The 17,363-nt window shown below is 36.2% G+C and overlaps 1 protein-coding gene and 1 non-coding gene across 2 annotated transcripts; both read left to right on the top strand.

Annotated features, from left to right (window-relative positions):
* Positions 1-2,915: 2,915 nt before the first annotated feature.
* On the top strand, positions 2,916-8,352 carry LOC143233527 (uncharacterized). The gene is made up of 4 exons (XM_076469837.1): positions 2,916-3,051; positions 4,612-4,877; positions 5,871-6,101; positions 7,891-8,352. The coding sequence occupies exons 1-4, from the start codon at positions 2,919-2,921 to the stop codon at positions 8,350-8,352; spliced, it is 1,092 nt and encodes a 363-aa protein (XP_076325952.1). The 5' UTR covers positions 2,916-2,918.
* A 4,716-nt stretch (positions 8,353-13,068) lies between these two features.
* Positions 13,069-13,140, top strand: TRNAQ-UUG (transfer RNA glutamine (anticodon UUG)). Its single transcript has one exon. It is a non-coding gene; the product is annotated as a tRNA-Gln (tRNA).
* The last annotated feature ends 4,223 nt before the right edge of the window (positions 13,141-17,363 follow it).

Genomic DNA, 17,363 nt, shown 5'->3' on the forward strand with positions numbered 1-17,363 from the left:
ACTTAACTTACCGTAACATAACAGGTGAAAGTTATGTCATTGATATAAAAATAAATTATAACTATCTGATCAATAATATGCACATGCTACGCCAAATAACATAATTTTAACATTATTATTTATTACTGCAAAAAAATAAATTTATATTTACTCTTATTATCACTAAATATCCATTATTCATTTGCAAACAACAGAAGAAAAATATAAGCAGAGTGAAGCCAATACCAATGGTTTACTTCTATTTTCACTCAAGTACTGTTGTGTACATTGGACCTGCGAGGAATTCAAAACGTGTTGACGTCGCATGTTTCCGCAACAGCAAAGCTTGCGCCAAGAGAGGGTGAGACGTCTTCTGTGAACATTTCTCACTGCTTTTGGGTTGGAAAACAATCATTCATTGCTGCATGTGGCAATAATGATAATCGTTATATATGTATAATTTATTTATTATGGGTTAGAGTTTGAAAAATTAAAAGGTGGCACTGCATGCTGCGTGCTAGCAAACTTTTTTTCGCGTGCCACAGGTTCGCCATAATTAGTGTAATGTTTTATTAGTGTTATTACAGCAGTGTTATAATTTTATGTTGTAGTCGGGCCTGATTTAGGTGTAAGCTTTGCCAACTTGCCACAAATAAAATTTTTGTTTACGCCATCTATGTGTCTGAGTGTGTTATATTTACAATGATGCGTTAGTTTCTATTGGATGACAACATGAACCACACGTACAACGGGAATAGCATGTTTCTACAGTTTAATTAGTGATACACACACACACACACACACACACACAAAATGATTGAAGCTGGTAAGAACATTCACTGTTGAGAACTTCAATAGCTTGTGTCTTGTTTTACTTTCAGGTCCATAAACCGGAAGGAAAGAATTACAACAAACTAAAGGTGATTTTCAGTAAAAGGTACGTTTTGTTAATTCCAGTTTTCGAAATCCGCTAGAATAAATATAAACGGTAGAGAAATATTTTGAATCAAACCATTCCATGATAAAGTTTATATAATTGAGAATCTCTCAGTTGTTTGGAGACTACCGTGTTTCTCCGAAAATAAGACAGGGCTTATATTAATTTTCACTCCAAAATATGACACTAGGGCTTATTTTCGGGGGATGTCTTATTTTGATATATTAAAAAATGAAGTTACAAAGTAAAAGTATTAAACTAACCATTTAAAATAAACTATTATTAAACTATTAAACTAACTGATTAATACTTAAACAAACTAATTAACTAACTATTAAACTAATTAATAAATTATTTTTTTATTTCTTTCCTCTTCCTGCCACTCTTAACTAGGGCTTATTTTAAGGGTAGGGCTTATATTAAAACTATCCCCAAAAATCACACTAGGTCTTATTTTATGGGTAGGTCTAATTATCGGAGAAACACGGTATTGTGGTGTTAAAATATGTTATAACATTAGCTAAAAACTAGTATTGTTGTGTTTTATGTTCTGTACGGTGAAGTTAGCTTAAGCCTTTAGTATTGACGTATCATTATTATAATGCATGCTCTACAGGACGCCATAAACCCTGTTTTCCGGACCCGTGCTTCCAGAACGTTTTCAGCCATTAGGCCATGTGACAAGCTTGGTGGCACCCTCATGACTAGGATAGGCACACATTACTGTTATGCTGTGTGTATCGAAGAAACAAAATTTAAAAATTTGAAACATAATAAATTTACATTATTAAATATAAATTACTTGGTGATTGCAAACATGCTACGACACAGTTTGGGTTGGGCCCGGCATGGTCAAACGTGTTAAGGCGTGCGACTCGTAGTCTGAGGGTCGCGGGTTCGCATCCCCGTCGCACCAAACCGTGGGGGCATTATAATGTGACGGTCAATCCCACTATTCGTTTGTAAAAGAGTAGCCCAACAGTTGGCGGTGGGTGGTGATGACTAGCTGCCTTCTCTCTAGTCTTACACTGCTAAATTAGGGATGGCTAGCACAGATAGCCCTCGAGTAGCTTTGTGGGAAATTCACAACAAACAGTTTGGGGGAGACACTGTGTCTAGCAAAATGACCATTATTTTTTTTCTACATTGTTGGAAGTAACCGTACATGTTGCAGGTGATGCTATATCTGTTTATGTGGTTTACGTGACGTCAATATAAATATTTTTGTACTCTTTACGGCAGTGTATGATTTTGTATTTCATATAAATTATATATAACGTTATTGTGCAGTTTACGATCGCAGTTTACTATACAGTTAGTGTTGATTTTAGCCAATCATCTTCTTATTCGTGATGTTGGACTTTTTAGGAAGTTCGTGTACGAGTTCGAATCACCAGGACACTTAAGAACTAAGAAAATGACGTGCATCGTCGTGCCATTTATGACAGTGACGGCCATGAGGTGTGAAGGTGATGTAGTTAAGCTCTTGGTCGATCGAGAGCCGGCCATGTTTCTTGGAGTTCGCCACCAGAGGGTCGGAATTATTGCGTCGGCTAACTTATACGATACCTCCAAACTGGTAGACGTTACAGATGGATAAATTAAGTCGTGTCCATTGCATAAGGTTGGTGAAGTTATTTTACTTATATTATTCTCTAGTTTCTACATTTTTTCTAAGTTTTTCACAATTATCAACTTTGTGGTTTAAGAAAAACGAGATTTTGAGTGATGTATCAGTTATATGGTTAGTAATATTAACCTTTAGTGATGTGCATTTAAAAATAACTAACATTAGGATTTGATTGTCGTCAACTTGAACGAGTTATATACGTACTAAGAAATGTACAGTAACAAGCACACGATGGATTTAGATAAAATATGCCATATAAACAGTGTATTTCGTAGAGTTAAGCAGGTTATAAAGTTGGTTGATGTTCATTTGTATGAAGTTTAACTTTATTCCAGATAACACTACGTCATTACCAAGCTGCAAAAAATGAAGATGTATCTGTGGCACTTCGACACTCGATTCAAATATCTTACAGAACTGCCGCTAGAGGGACGTTCCTTCTTGGGAGAGCTCCCTCTGCCTGAACCAGATACAGAACCCATAGCAAAACGACGGTGTGCTAAAAGTGAGTGTTTTCATCTGTCTAATCGGACAGGAAAGAATGAAACAACTAAATTATATAAAAGAAAAGCAAGAAAGATAAAATTATTTGGACATTTTTAGATCCTTCTTTCACCAAGGTACTCGGTATCAGTTTTACTTTGTAGCTTGTTTCTTTGTTGTTCCTTTTATCCTCGTAGATGGCTCTGAGTTTCTGAAATTTATTAACTTTTAGCCCATAGCTCTGTCATCTCTTGACCAGTTTGAGTTTTAATTACAGTTTGGACTTGGGAGGTCAAACCCTTTTGATGTATTTGACCACATATTGCTGCTGCAGTATTTCATCAGAATGTTAAAGATTCAGTGTTGGATGCAACTACATGATATTGCTGTTTCAGGCTGTGGTTTTGAATGTCAGTTTTATATTTTTCAAAAATGCAGGCAATGCGCAGTTGAAGAATCTAAGTTATAAAAGTCTGTTACTGAAGTGCATTGGTGTTTGCAACAGTCGATGGTCACACCAAGCAGTGGCAACTACTGTGAATGTTCCTCACTGACATACAGATTTCTTTCTTTGGTTATTACATTAAAATCTTTGATCTAATCTCGTGCAGAACTCTGATATCGAACTGTCAAAACTTCAACAGACTGCTTCACAGAGTCCCAAAGACTAAGTCACAAAAAGGCATTGTGGGGAAGACAGACTGAAGTTCATGACGTCGTTTTAGACTTTCCAAAACTGCCTGAAGATGACCTTTGTTTCTTTACTTTGAACATTTACCCACTTAGAGATGCTGATTCTTATACTTCTGGCAATGTTTCCGAGATGATTTTATGGTATGTGGATTAGAAAAGTTAATGGTACTCTGACACTGGAACATGTAGTCAAGATATGGACCCAGCGAAGACTATTTCATATGGATAAGAATTATGCAAATTATAATCGATCCACTTCAGTATGGTACTGTTAATGCATGGTTGATGCACTCGTGGCATCTGTTGTGTTTTTCTAGATTCGCATTCATGCACTTCTACACAAGATAGACATTACAGATAATGCTTCACATGACGTGGACTGAGTAAATTTACTGACATGAATAACCTTGTGAAATTTGATAATTTTTGTTTTATTTCTTTCAACCAGTATTATGACAGTACTTATTGATTTAATGTTGCGCTTGATGCATTGAACAAAATACATTAATCCAGTTGTAGGTATGTTATACCATCTTATACTAGTTTTATCCCTTATTACAAACTGTTTTTGAAAAATTAATGTTTTAGTGCTGTCTTTATGTTGCAGGGATTGAATCCCGAGTTGTAACAATTCCTCATGGTTACTTCTTGAGCTACTTAGGGACACATTCAGCACTGGAATTTAGATAACAGTCATGTAGCAATATTTGCTGTTTTAGAGTAAATGTTACAGGAACATAGATCAGAAACGTTATTTTCTGAAGAAATTCTTGTTTTGAATATTTTTCATCGAATAGATTGTTGACTTTTTAATAAATTTATTTAAGCAGTAACTTAATGTTTTGTTTACTGTTATACTTCAAATATTTATGTTGTATTATTTATTTAGAACCTCTGGAAGACAGTAGGAACAAAACTCTATTGGAAATGCTCCAAGCTCCTCCAGATGTCAAGTCATTGTATTCTCCAACCACGTGTTCCTGTCGTATAAGTTGTCGAACGGGTCGTTGTTCCTGTGCCAAAATGATCAGAAAGTGTTCGATGCTTTCTTGCATGTGTGGAGATTGTGATAATCCACTCAATGTCCTGGAATCTATGGAGATTGATCTGGAAAAGGTCATTAGTGACCCTTGTCTTCTTTACAACGTCTACAAGGTACGCAATTATTCAAACTGCCCCTTGTTGCATACTTTCATTTTTTTATATGTTTTTTGAAAGAATATGTAGAAACCAGTAAGTAGTTCTGAAAATGTGGAAATTTTATGGTATTTGGTTAATAAAAGTTTTAAATGACCAAAAGAAATGGACTACTCACGATTTACGAGTAATAAATGTTTTAGTGACTAGAAGTTTATGTAGTGCACCCTAATATGGCACTATCATTTGATAATGCACTTTTTATTTACTGATTAAACATCAAGCCTTCTCATGGTTGGGTGTTATGTCAACTGATTGAAATGCTAATATGATGGTAACCAACATTTAACATAACTATACATGTGTGTGTAATATGATCATAATTAGATAAAGTAACATTCATATCCTTCTAACCACTGGTCGACCAACAGGCGGCTATCGAGAAGACAGACTGACCAGAAATTAAATAAAGTTTGTAATATCCATATCATTCCAACTGCTGGTCAAGACCAACAGGTGGCTATGAAGAAGACAGACTGACTAGAAATTAAATAAAGTTTGTATCATCCATATCATTCTAACTGCTGGTCAAGACCAACATGGGGGGGCTATTGAGAAAACAAACTGACCAAACTATCATCCACCACAGAGAGGACAAACCCTAGATTCGTGGGTTTTTTAAATAACTATAAAGTCATGAATATTAAGACAACTCTTGGTAAACACTGGATATTTAAAAGTCAAGATTAAATTTGAATTTTCTTGTAAGACTGCATAGTTTGTATGATGATAGCATCGATTTAGATGAAGTGTGTGTGTGTGTGTGTGTAGAAGTTAAGAGTCAATCATTGCAATGAACCTAATGTGGTATCAACAGTTTTGTTTTTTTTATTGAGTGTAGAAATTGTTATATTCAAGATTTTTTTACAAGTCCTATTTATTTTGGTTTGTGACGTGAGATTTGTGTTCGCTGTTTTGTTAATTTGTTTTTTTGTTTCTTTTTTCCCTCAGGTCACAAATTTGAGGCGTTACCTGCTAGGAACGGTTGTCCTGCCTTGCTGTGGATACATAGCCACCTTATTGGACGTTGTCCCTGGGTTAAGGGACTGCCCAAATGGGAACTGTCGGAAGAAGTTACAGTTCTCTTGGTGTCGAGGCTACGTGTGTGAAGAGTCTGTAAACCCACGTAACCACTGCAACACGTGCATGAAATGTTGTGTAATGGACGAGAAACATTGTATGGTATGTCATAATTTTGTTGTCTTTACTATCGTACAGTATGTTGGTTTCTTAAAGAAGAGAGTTTTGTGCTTGTGGATGAGACACGAAAGCTTACCTAACACCTTAGATCAACATACTTTAGGTTATCAGTTTTTCTTTATAACTTCATATATAGTTTTGTTTGAGCACAAAGCTGCAAACATGAGTGACATTCTGTGTTGTTCCCATCTGCAAGAATTGAACCCCCAAATTATAACATTGTAAGTTTTAAGTTCTGAACCACTGAGAGACAGACTTGTTACACACTCAAAACTACGAATGCTAGCATCATAAGCATATCCGTGTGTGTGCCAAGGGAAAGAGCCTTCCACTAATACTGCGGTAAGTCTACAACCCTTAAATCAGGGTTCGATTCCCCTTGGTGGGCTCAGAAGAATAGCCCGATGTGGCTTTGTTATGAGAGAAACACGCCAAGGGAGAAATTTGATTATAAAGTATGTTATTCTAAGTTTTATTTTTTTTACAAGGCTATTAAAGAAACAGTCGTATCAATAAATATTGAAACTAAAATTCATCGTAAACCTAGAATAATCTATCGGTCTTAATTGTACTATATCGAATAATCTAGCTGTGAAATCTAAATCGAATTGTACCTTTTAAATTTATTTTTACGTGAATATTAATAATTGATTATAAGTCACATCAGTAAGAGAGAGAAAGAACTAGTGACAACTGTAACAAATGAAAAAATCAGGTGTGAAAACAGATTTTATACTGAGATGGCATTTCGCTGTTATTTTCTAAGTGACTGGTGGTAGTTTAACAAAAACTAATTGATCCAAAAAATAACCATCTGGAAATATAGTAAATTAATAGAGGTGAATGAAGAGATGTCTTTTAACACATCTAAACCAACGTACGTTATGTTTAAGCATGTTGGAGCCGTGGATGCGTTATAAGAGTGATGGTTGAATACCATTGTTTGGTTAAATAGGAGTAGCCTAAGAGTTTACGGCGGGTGTTGTTGACTAGCTGCCTTCCTCCTACTCTATCAGCTTGAAACTTTGGGTAAGTTGTGTGTAGCTAGTGTGAAAATTCTAAAAGATGCTTTGGTAAATCATAAATAATAATATTGTTTGTTGTTATGATCGCAAAACTACACAGTAGGCTATGTGCGCTCTGTCCACTGCAGGGAATCGAATCCGGTATTTTTAGTGTTTTACGTCCGTAAACGTGCCAGGGAGCTTTGTTATATTTAATGTTTGTAAACATTACAGAAAATTCATATGTAAGGCGTTGAGTTGCACAGACTAGTTCTAAATACATTTTAAAAAATACATAAATTACATATATATCTGGATTGCACCAAACATGCTCGCCCCTTCAGCCGTGGGGGCGTTATAAGGTGAGGGTCAATCCCACTATTCGTTGGTAAGAGCAGCCCAATAGTTGGCTGTAGTTGATGATGACTCGCTGCCTTCCCTCTAGTCTTACACTACTAAAATAGGAACGGCTAGCGCAGATAGACCTCGAGTAGCTTTGTGCTATATTCAAAAACAAAGTTATAAACGTCTTGTAGTAGTAATGTAGTTCTGTTAATAGTTTCGGTGGTAGCACATTCTGTGATGTAAATTAGTTATTCTGTGGTGCGTCGAATGACGTAAGTTAACCACTTTCTTTCTCTTACTGTTTATATATCCTGAAGGTGGTTGCAGTTACGAGCTTGACGTTTATTGTATCAAACCGTTGCTTTATTATGCGATCGAATTACATCATACGTGTTACCTTTTAAAGCTGTTTTCTCTCTTAGCATTGCAACAAGTGCTACATAAAAGGTATGGACAGTGACCAGTGCCCCAATTGCGATGTCTCGAGTAGTACTGATTTTGATTTATCTTCTTCGTCTGACGTGCTACAAACGCCTGAAGACGAAAACAGGACGGAAGTGTCACGACGAGACACAGCAGTGTCTGATGAGCTCTCAACTAGTATCAGTTATTCTGCCTCGGAAGTATCTGTCAAGGTACCTCTGACATCCTCAAGTTCGAGGTCTTTGTTTGCTCTTCCATCTTCTACGTCAAAATACCATCATCTGTTTCGTCGTCATCACAAAGACCCCAGGTCATCACTTTGTCAGCTTCCTCTAGACCAACTTCATCGTTGGCTTACTCGGGACCAGTATTGGTTACTTTGTCATCAAATTCTAAAATACCCTCGTCTCTTTCGTCAGCGTCTTCCCAAAATCACAGTTAACCCTTTCTTCGTCTACTAAAACACCACTGTTGGCTTCAGTTTTGACAGCAAAATCACCTTCAGTTAACTTATCACCCCTAAAATCATCGGTGGGTCATCCACCATTATCCTCGGACCAGACTTTGCCTCCTGCAAGATCATCCGCGGTCAGTTAATTATTTTCATTTCTTACACATTCATTGTTTCCTCGAGATTTTGACTGGTCTCTTCGTCAATGCCATCTCTTACGCCATTGTTTCTCTTGTTGGTCCACTTGTGATGTCGACATCACAGATGTTTATCAATCTCTGGAGTAACGGAAGTGAAGTCGTGCATTCAACGACAGTTCCGGAATGCTAGGATGATAGTAATATAACTTTCTTACAAGACAGAAGAAAGAAGTATTAATAGTTCAGTTTTCAGTTTTTACAACACAGAACTACTATCGTTAATGACTTAAGTTTTCTAGTTTTGATTTAGTGTTTCGTCGCATTTCTCCAGAAAGTAAAACAAAACTTTATTATAAGTGTTTGTGTCGTAAGTTTGTTTTAAACTTGTTGGAAGACGCAAGTAATGTTAAACCTAATATTATAATCTGGAGTTTAAGTGCAAACGTATTTTTTTTATACACGTTATCCAATCCATATATATATATATATTTGTTTGTACGTGATTTCTGTTAACTCATTAAAGTATTTTTTCAGCAGAGGGCGCGACCAGCAAGAATAAAAAACCTGTTGGTCGAGTTATCTTTAACTTATAGATGAAAAGGCGAGCCATTGTTTATGGTATCTATTTTTAAACTTTTGAAATTTCAGGACAAATTAATACGAGCCAATCTCAAACGTTTGTTACTGCTTGGAGAACAATACGTTTGTTATCATTGTGGAAAACAAAATATGTAATTGTTGTTATATAGTATACTACACCTTTCACACATAAAAAGAGAAAAAAAAACATTTGATGTCGATTTCGTTTTTACAGACGATAAAAGTGTACGGTGTTAAAATGTTTTGACATGTTCTGTTTATTAGGTAATTTGGAACAGGCTAATTGAGTTTCTGATTCCTTTATAAAGGTTTATTCTAGATGTATAGCATAAACTATACAGTTGAGTGTTTTTCTTAGTATTACTTGAAATTTATATTTTAAATGTTACGTCATTGATAAAGCCTATGAGAGCTCCTTGGCAAGAGAGGCGAGTTGTTGTATAATTAATTTTACGTTACGTTTCAGCGTATTGTGTGGTAAAAAAAACGTTGACATTGTACGAAGATATCAAAGCGTATCTATTCTACTATGTCATAAGAAGTTAAGCACACGATTAAAAAAAACGCACACAAAAAACGAAAATCCAGATCGTGGTATAAGTTGTGAAATGCTAACGACACTTTGTTTTTCTTTTCCGACTTTGGTTTAACTGTAAACTTCAGGAGCAAAAGTGCAGTATTTATATAAATAAGTTTATTGTTAGTAATGTGTAACAGTAGATTTTTAGTTAAGTTTGTTTATTTAGTTTCATTGTGCCACGTATTGTTTTAAAATTTAAGTGTGTTTTGTTTGATAATTTAAAAACTGTTAATTTCTTCTAACAACACAGATGGAGCCACAACAGATGTTTGTCCATACTGTTAATAAAATGTTTTGTTGTTGTAACGAAAAAGAATACAATAAACAAACAACACCAGCAGAATATGTGGTAAAACTTTTCGTAAGCTGAATATAGAAGGATAAGCTACTACGAATGATAACGCTTTTAATTTTGTTTTGTCGGTTTTGTTTATCTTTCGTATGATTTTGGTCAATTTTTGGTGAATAATTTTACTTAAATCACTTACAAAGAATGAAATTTAATAACTCAAGGTGAATCGGCCATTATCGTCTTTTAAACTAACCCTAAACCAGTGTTCTACAATACTTTTAACCATCGTTTTCGTAATTCGAGAAACTAAAAGCGTGTTGTTTTTTACCGACATATTGCTCTCACAGATCTGATTTGGATTAGGAATATAATTGACTATGATGTGCCATTGAATACTTTATTCAGATGCTAGATATTCAACAATTTGATTGGTTATATTACATCAGTTTTGTAACCTCCCTTTTAATAGTGTAAATACATAAGCCTATGGTGATTTCTTATACACTTTAAAGATAAATTAAAGTTAAGTTTAATTTACCTCTAATTACTAAGCGTCGTTCTGATGTATTCTACCCTTCATCAGCAACCCTGGACATATTGCGGACTTGTGATGTTAAAAATTCTGTTTCGATACCCTTGGTGGGCAGAGCACAAACATTCCTTTGTGTTTAACTACAAACAACATTTAAGTTATGATTGTGTTAAACGGCAATAGAAGTTTTACAGTCAATTCGTAAACTGGATGAAACATTAATACAAACTATTGAAGTTGCAAACGATAGCTCTTTCCAGAAGTCCTGGCATCACTAGGTGGTTTAAAACATTCGACTCGTAGTCTGAGGGATGCGAGATCTAATCCCGGTCGCACCAAACATGCTCGCCCCACCAAACAGTGGGGGGCGTTCTAATGTTACGGTTAATCCCACTATTGGTTGGTAAAAAAGTAGGCCAAGAGCTGGGGATTGGAGGTGATAACTAGCTGACTGCTCTCTAGTCTCACACTGCTAAATTAGGGACGGTTAGCATAGATAGCCTTCGAGAAGCTTTTCGCGAAGCATGAAGAAATGCTGGATGTTTGAAGATAACATGAACTGTATTTTGCTGATTTGACAATATTAAAGGTAAATTTTCGATAAATCCGAAAGGGGTTAATTATTGCAGTGATCTCACCAATACGTATATAATTGATAAAAATATATTGTTCACAATTATTGAATAACAATAGATAGACTGTTTCTTAATCCACAAGATGCAAGATTAATTTTCGACTCGTAGTCTGACGGTCGCGGATTCGCATCCTCTCGCGCCAAATATGCTCCACCCTCCTAGCCTTAGAAAAGGGGGCGTAATAGTGAATTCCACTATTCGTTCGTAAAAAGAGTAGCCCGAAGAGGTAAATACAAATACATCAGTGAAAATATACGCATATATATTTAGAACGTTCGTGAAGAAGTCCATTTTAAATTCGTATATGAACTAACAATACAATAGCAAGACCAGTGCTATAATGAACTATTCTTCTTGCCAGTAATGTAATGGAAGATTATAGATTAAAAAAGATTACTTACGTGGGTGTCTACTGTTACTGTGGAACTGACACAGAGAAATAAATCATCGTCCATTTAATGCCGATATCATTAATAAAAGTGTCGTTTAATGGTTTTTTACACATTTACTTCTCTTCAAGTTTATAGATGGCTAATCCGGAACGTGTTAAATGACGTAAAAATTACGTGGATTGTCGTGAATGCAGGACAGTTGATCTTTGTGTGTGTGTATTTTTTCATTAAATTCAAGTTACATTTAGAGAAACGTATTTTATTATTGGTTTCATTTCGCTAATAACAGATCAATATCCTCGTTTGTTTACGAAAAACAAATGATTGAATCTAAATGTATTGAGAAAATCACGTAAACGTTGAAGAGTTATTCTTTGTGATACCGAAAAAACAAAGTATTCGTAAATGCTAAACTGGACATAAAATAATCTGCTTTAGTCGGCTGACCGTTCTTCTAAGGAGGTAAACGGGAATAAAAAAGAAGTGTGAAATGTGAGACTTGGGTTTTGTTAACTCGTCAAATACGAGAGGAAAATGTTTAACAAAGGATATCATATACTCTTTAGAATACGTAAAATATAATGTTATCTGCAATGTAGAATCTGGGAAACCCTTTGAAAAACTTATAATTGAATATTTGCAGGATATAGACAAAGCAGACGTGCAATAAATGACAACGAGAATTGTGATATACGAAAGACGGATTGCCCAGTTACGTGTAAAGTACTCAGTAGAGGCATCAGTTTCTTAGATCGTAAAATGAAAGAATCTGTTGTATATAGAAATATAAACCAACAAAAACTGATATAATGGACGTTCTCTCTTTTGTCTTTATATAATTTATGTTAGATAATAACATAATATTTATTTTATTGAACCTTCCAGCAGTGGCGTAGGCTTAAGGAATAATTGCAAATTATGACAGTGAAGTCAGAAAACAACCTATGTGTTTCGAGATGGAATGTTGCACGTATGCAGATGTTGTTCATTTGATTGTTCGCTATGAAGCACAAAGCAACAAAATTGCCCACGACGGGTATGTAAAACGGAATCTAGAGTTTTAAGATTTCGGAGATTTGCAATCAGGAGGCAGATGTGGTTAATGCGAAAGAAATATTCGTTTTTCATATGTTTCATTTTATATTGTTAAAGAAAATCAGCTTTAACGTTCTGTAGAGCATGACATTGCCAGGTGGGTTAAAACATTCGACTCGTAGTCTGAGGGTCGCTGGTTCGCATCTGCGTCGCGCCAAATATGCTCCACCCTCCTAGCCTTGGGGGCGTAATAGTGAATTCCACTATTCGTTCGTAAAAGAGTAGCTCAAGAGTTGGCGGTGGGTAGTGATAATTAGCTGCCTTCCTTCTAGTCTTTTACTGCAAAATTAGGGACGGCTAGCACATATAGCCCTCGAATAGCTTTGTGCTAAATTCCAAAAGAAAAAGTATATTGTTCATAATTATTAAATAACAATAGATTGACTGTATCGTAATCCACAAGATGCAAGATTAATTTTCTCTGCGTACAATTGTTTTGTATTAGAATAGACAATTAATAGGTTCCATGGTGTAATGGTTAGCACTCTGGACTTTGAATCCAGCGATCCGAGTTCAAATCTCGGTGGAACCTACCGTTATTTAACGTATGTCTTCAAAATCCAAATTTTGTATGTTTTTTTTTTCTTCTCCAAGCAATAATACATAAGGAAGAGATTTAGGAGAATAAACTCAAATCCGGTATTTAAAATTACAACTGGTGAAAACCCATTATAGAAAAGCATGAAAGATACCTACCAGTCTTACATAGGATTGTAATTGCTTTCGCTTTGTATGTTTCTTGTGTTTCCTACAAGCATTTTAAGTAGGGTTTTTCAAGCGTTTTACAGTATATGTTACGAAGAATCTCTTGAACACAATATTGAAACAGTTCATAAGTACGAAAAGATATTTTTCATTTTATTTTGGTGTGTTTTTCATTTCTGTAAACGCCATTAAATTGAATAGAGCCAAATTTGAGAAGAGAAATTTGTTAAGCAGCAAAAGGTTTTTAACACTTAACGTAATTTTCGAGACACGTTTACACAACACAATCATTTAATTCTACTAAACTCATCTTTACCGCCAGCTTCTAAAAGATCCGAAGTGGTAAAAAGAAATACACAAGTGAAAATATACGAATATACGTAGAAAGCTCGTGAAGAAGTCCATTTTAAATTCGTATATCAACTGATAATACATTTTCTCCATCTAGTGAACCGAGTAGCGAATCTGCTCGTTTGTACGTTACTGAAAACCAACCATCGTCTTCCCAGAGTTGCACCAATTCCGTGAGCTGTTCATCTCCACCTGAATTTACTGAATCGATGCTTGAAGTGCATATCGAAGAACCAGAAAATGAAGGTTTTATTTTGTCCATGTTTGGAGAAGTACAACAACAAATGGAATTGATAGTTTGCAAAGTTTAGATGGAAACAGTTCTGGACAGACTCATTATGTAAATTACCTTCCAGATTTTTCAGATATTTTGAGAGAAAGTTGTAATTTTTGGCAGCCCTTTGGCTATAGTTATATATCGATGTCACCTGGGACTCAACACAATCAATCAGCAGCTACAAATTCATTTAGGTATTCTTCTTTTTGTACATGCGATCTTTGTATGGCCTTTCAACTTAATACAAATGCCTTGTTTTTGTCCAATGGTATGTCTGAAATGACCAACCCTAGGAGGATATACTCAATCCCTGATCCTCAATTAACACCGCCATCATTTTATAAGCGAGCGGAAGGGGACAATTACCAGTGGAATACCTCCTTGCGAACTCCTGATAACCAAGCAGCTGACCCATTTTCTAGATTTCCGTTTTCACCATTATCTTCTCCAACTGGATCAGAACCGCCAGTGATGACCACAACTCCAGCTTATGGTATTAGGCCTCTGCCGTCGTTAGCTTCTGTATTTCTTTTACCTTCTAGTCTTGCAACAATGCCATGTGATCAAGAGTATTGTATCCATACTCGTAAACAGCAGTTTGAAAAAAATGTCTCAGATCACGAGTTTTCATTCCTGGACTACGCTGGACAACAGAAGGAGAATCATCGGGACAATGGAGTACAGTCTCACATTGACATTAATAGTATTGCAGATAAAATTAATGAGCAAAAAAATATTAACACTTATGGTCTGCATTTGTCTGCCCATTCTCTAAAAAAAGTAGGAAAAGCAAATGAAACTGTTTTGGAAAATTGTGATATAGGTGGTAGTTCTAACTCAGAAGGAAAATTCCTACGATCCAGTGGGCTCGAATCTCAGTCTCGACAAGCTCAACCCTTTAATGCTAATAATTCAAAAGAAGAAAGTCTAAACCATTGTTGTAATGAAGCAGCCAAAATCTTCAGTATACATCTTCCCCTCTATTATCAATCTATCAAGTAATATAGGCAGTTCACACCATATGAATACCTGTGAAACGTTGAGTGAGACCTCTCTAACTGAAAAACCAAAGTCTAGACTTGAAGAGCTTCTGTTGGGTAACCATGAACCTCACAAAACAACAATTACTAACTCCCTACCAGAGATAGCTTGTTTTCTTCGCCCAGTTGTACCACAAGCAATTAACAGTTTTGATGCACCTCGACAAAAGAGAGCCAAAACAGTCAAAGAGCTTTTGCAGGAAAGATATCAGTTAATTTTACCTCAGCAGGTCCATTCGTGGAACCACTTGGCCAAACACAATTTATCAAATGCTGCTCAAGGAAGCTGCCTTGGTCATGCAGGAGTGGCTGGTGGTCCAGAAGGGTGTTCTCAGTCCACTGTAGCTTCTTTCGGCTCGTGGAACTCATCTCTACAGCAGACATCCTCTCAAATTTTATCGGCACGTCTTAGACCTTTTCAGATTGTTAAAAACCCGAATCTGATGACCACACTAGAACCACATCAGACCTTAAGACCCCAGGTTGTTGGTCCAGAGAGAATTATTCGACAAAAATTCGCTCAGCCACAAATTCTGTTGATAAGCTCTGCATCTGATGTGCAAAAATGACTCAGAAAAGGTTTAGTTCACAAGAAGCAACATTCCATCCATATTCTATGAGCCATACATCTGTAGGACTTCGTCAGTCTTTGCCTTCTCAAACGAATATCACACAGACACAAGCCAACAGAAATCACACTCCTGTTAATATTGCTGTTGGACTCAACCCAATTACTTCTCCAAAGTCATCAGGTAACAACTCGGCTCAATCTGAGATGTTGGAAAAGCAGAGTACGCAAGTGAACTCCATCCAATCAGAAGAACAGGAAAAGCAAACAGTAAAAGAAGATTTCAATTCCACCGCCAAAACGGACTTTTTTAAGCCTTTCCCATCAGAGCGTGAAGTTCAAAATGTCCAAGAACCGGTGGCGACTACAACATTTCAAGAAGCCTTATCTGTTGCCACTAGTACATCAGATGACAAGTATCGGAAGGAAAACATCCAGGAGAGTGATTCTGGTAACTTGTTTATTTCTACGAGATTGTTTTTAGAATGAAGGCAAATTTTAGTCTTAAAATCAGCGACGTAAGTTAAGAAGTATATATAGCTTGATATGCAGTAATTCTGATCATGTCGTACAGTAACTGTAGTCCCAAAGTTTCGATAATATTTTCAACTGGAAATATTATACAACTTGTACAGTATAATAACGTATATAATTGGAAGATTACAAACTCCAGTTACAGATATACATTAAGAACTTGTGGCACTTCATTACCTAACAATTTACCTACGCCCGGCATGACCAGGTGGTTAAGGCGCTCGACCCGATTTGCGAGGGTCGCTGGTTCGGAACCCCGTCACACCAAACATGCTCGCCCATTCAGCCTTGGGAGCGTTATGTGACGGTCAATCCCACTATTCGTTGGTAAAAATAGTAGTCCAAGAGTTGGCGGTGTGTGGTGATGACCAGTTGCCTTCCCTCTAGTCTTACATTGCTAAATTAGGGACGGCTAGCGCAGATAGCCCTTGTGTAGTTTTGCGCGAAATTCAAAAACAGACAGACAAACAACTTACCATTTGTGATCCTGTATTTGGAATAGTTACTAACTCTAATTACAAATATTAAGATTACACACCTAGTAGGGCATTATGTGGTGTTCCTTTTCTGCTAACAGTATTTGAATATAACTATTCATAGGTAATAAATATTACTATATTTAGTCGTACACTACAAAATAACCAGTTTTAGTGAGAAACAATAATTATCTATGGCAAAGCTACACGAGGGCTATCTCCGCTAGCCGTCCCTAATTTAGGAGTGATGGGATAGAGGGAAAAGTGGTTAGGCAACACTGCCTGTAATAAACCTTTGTACTTCTTTCTAAAGTAGGATTGATCGTCACATTAATAACTTCACGGCTAAAAGGGACGATCATGTTCGGTGACAGGATTCTAACTCGGAATCCACAGTTTTCTCTGGCTACTAGTCCATGCTAGGTCTGGAGGATTCTAACTCGGAACCCACAGTTTTCTCTGACTACTAGTCCATGCTAGGTCTGGCAGACTCTTAGCTCATCACTATTATTTCCTGTAACTGTGCTTATCATATTTAGTTTTACGTATCGCGTAACGCGAACCCAAGACCCGTATCATTTAAATGATTTGTACAAAATCAGTGTAATTTCATCAGTGTAGCTGGGATATTTATTTACACAGTGAACACTTGTGACTGTTAGTGACACTTGTAACATATCACATATACAGTGATAAGTAGTGTTTACTTACACACACATTATATGATAGATACTTTGTAAACACGAATTTCACCAACTTTATATAATACGCATGAACATGTATATCTCGTGACACAAATTTCCA

The sequence above is a fragment of the Tachypleus tridentatus genome, chromosome 1 (assembly GCF_004210375.1).
Source record: "Tachypleus tridentatus isolate NWPU-2018 chromosome 1, ASM421037v1, whole genome shotgun sequence".
Taxonomy (NCBI): Eukaryota; Metazoa; Arthropoda; class Merostomata; order Xiphosura; family Limulidae; genus Tachypleus; species Tachypleus tridentatus.

Bases quoted from the DNA above. Each gene is read 5' to 3' on its own strand.
- LOC143233527 (XM_076469837.1), top strand. From the start codon at position 2,919: ATGTATCTGTGGCACTTCGACACTCGATTCAAATATCTTACAGAACTG. The intron at 3,052-4,611 runs GTGAGTGTTTTC...TTATTTATTTAG, and splicing joins AAAACGACGGTGTGCTAAAA to AACCTCTGGAAGACAGTAGG. The intron at 4,878-5,870 runs GTACGCAATTAT...TTTTTCCCTCAG, and splicing joins TTCTTTACAACGTCTACAAG to GTCACAAATTTGAGGCGTTA.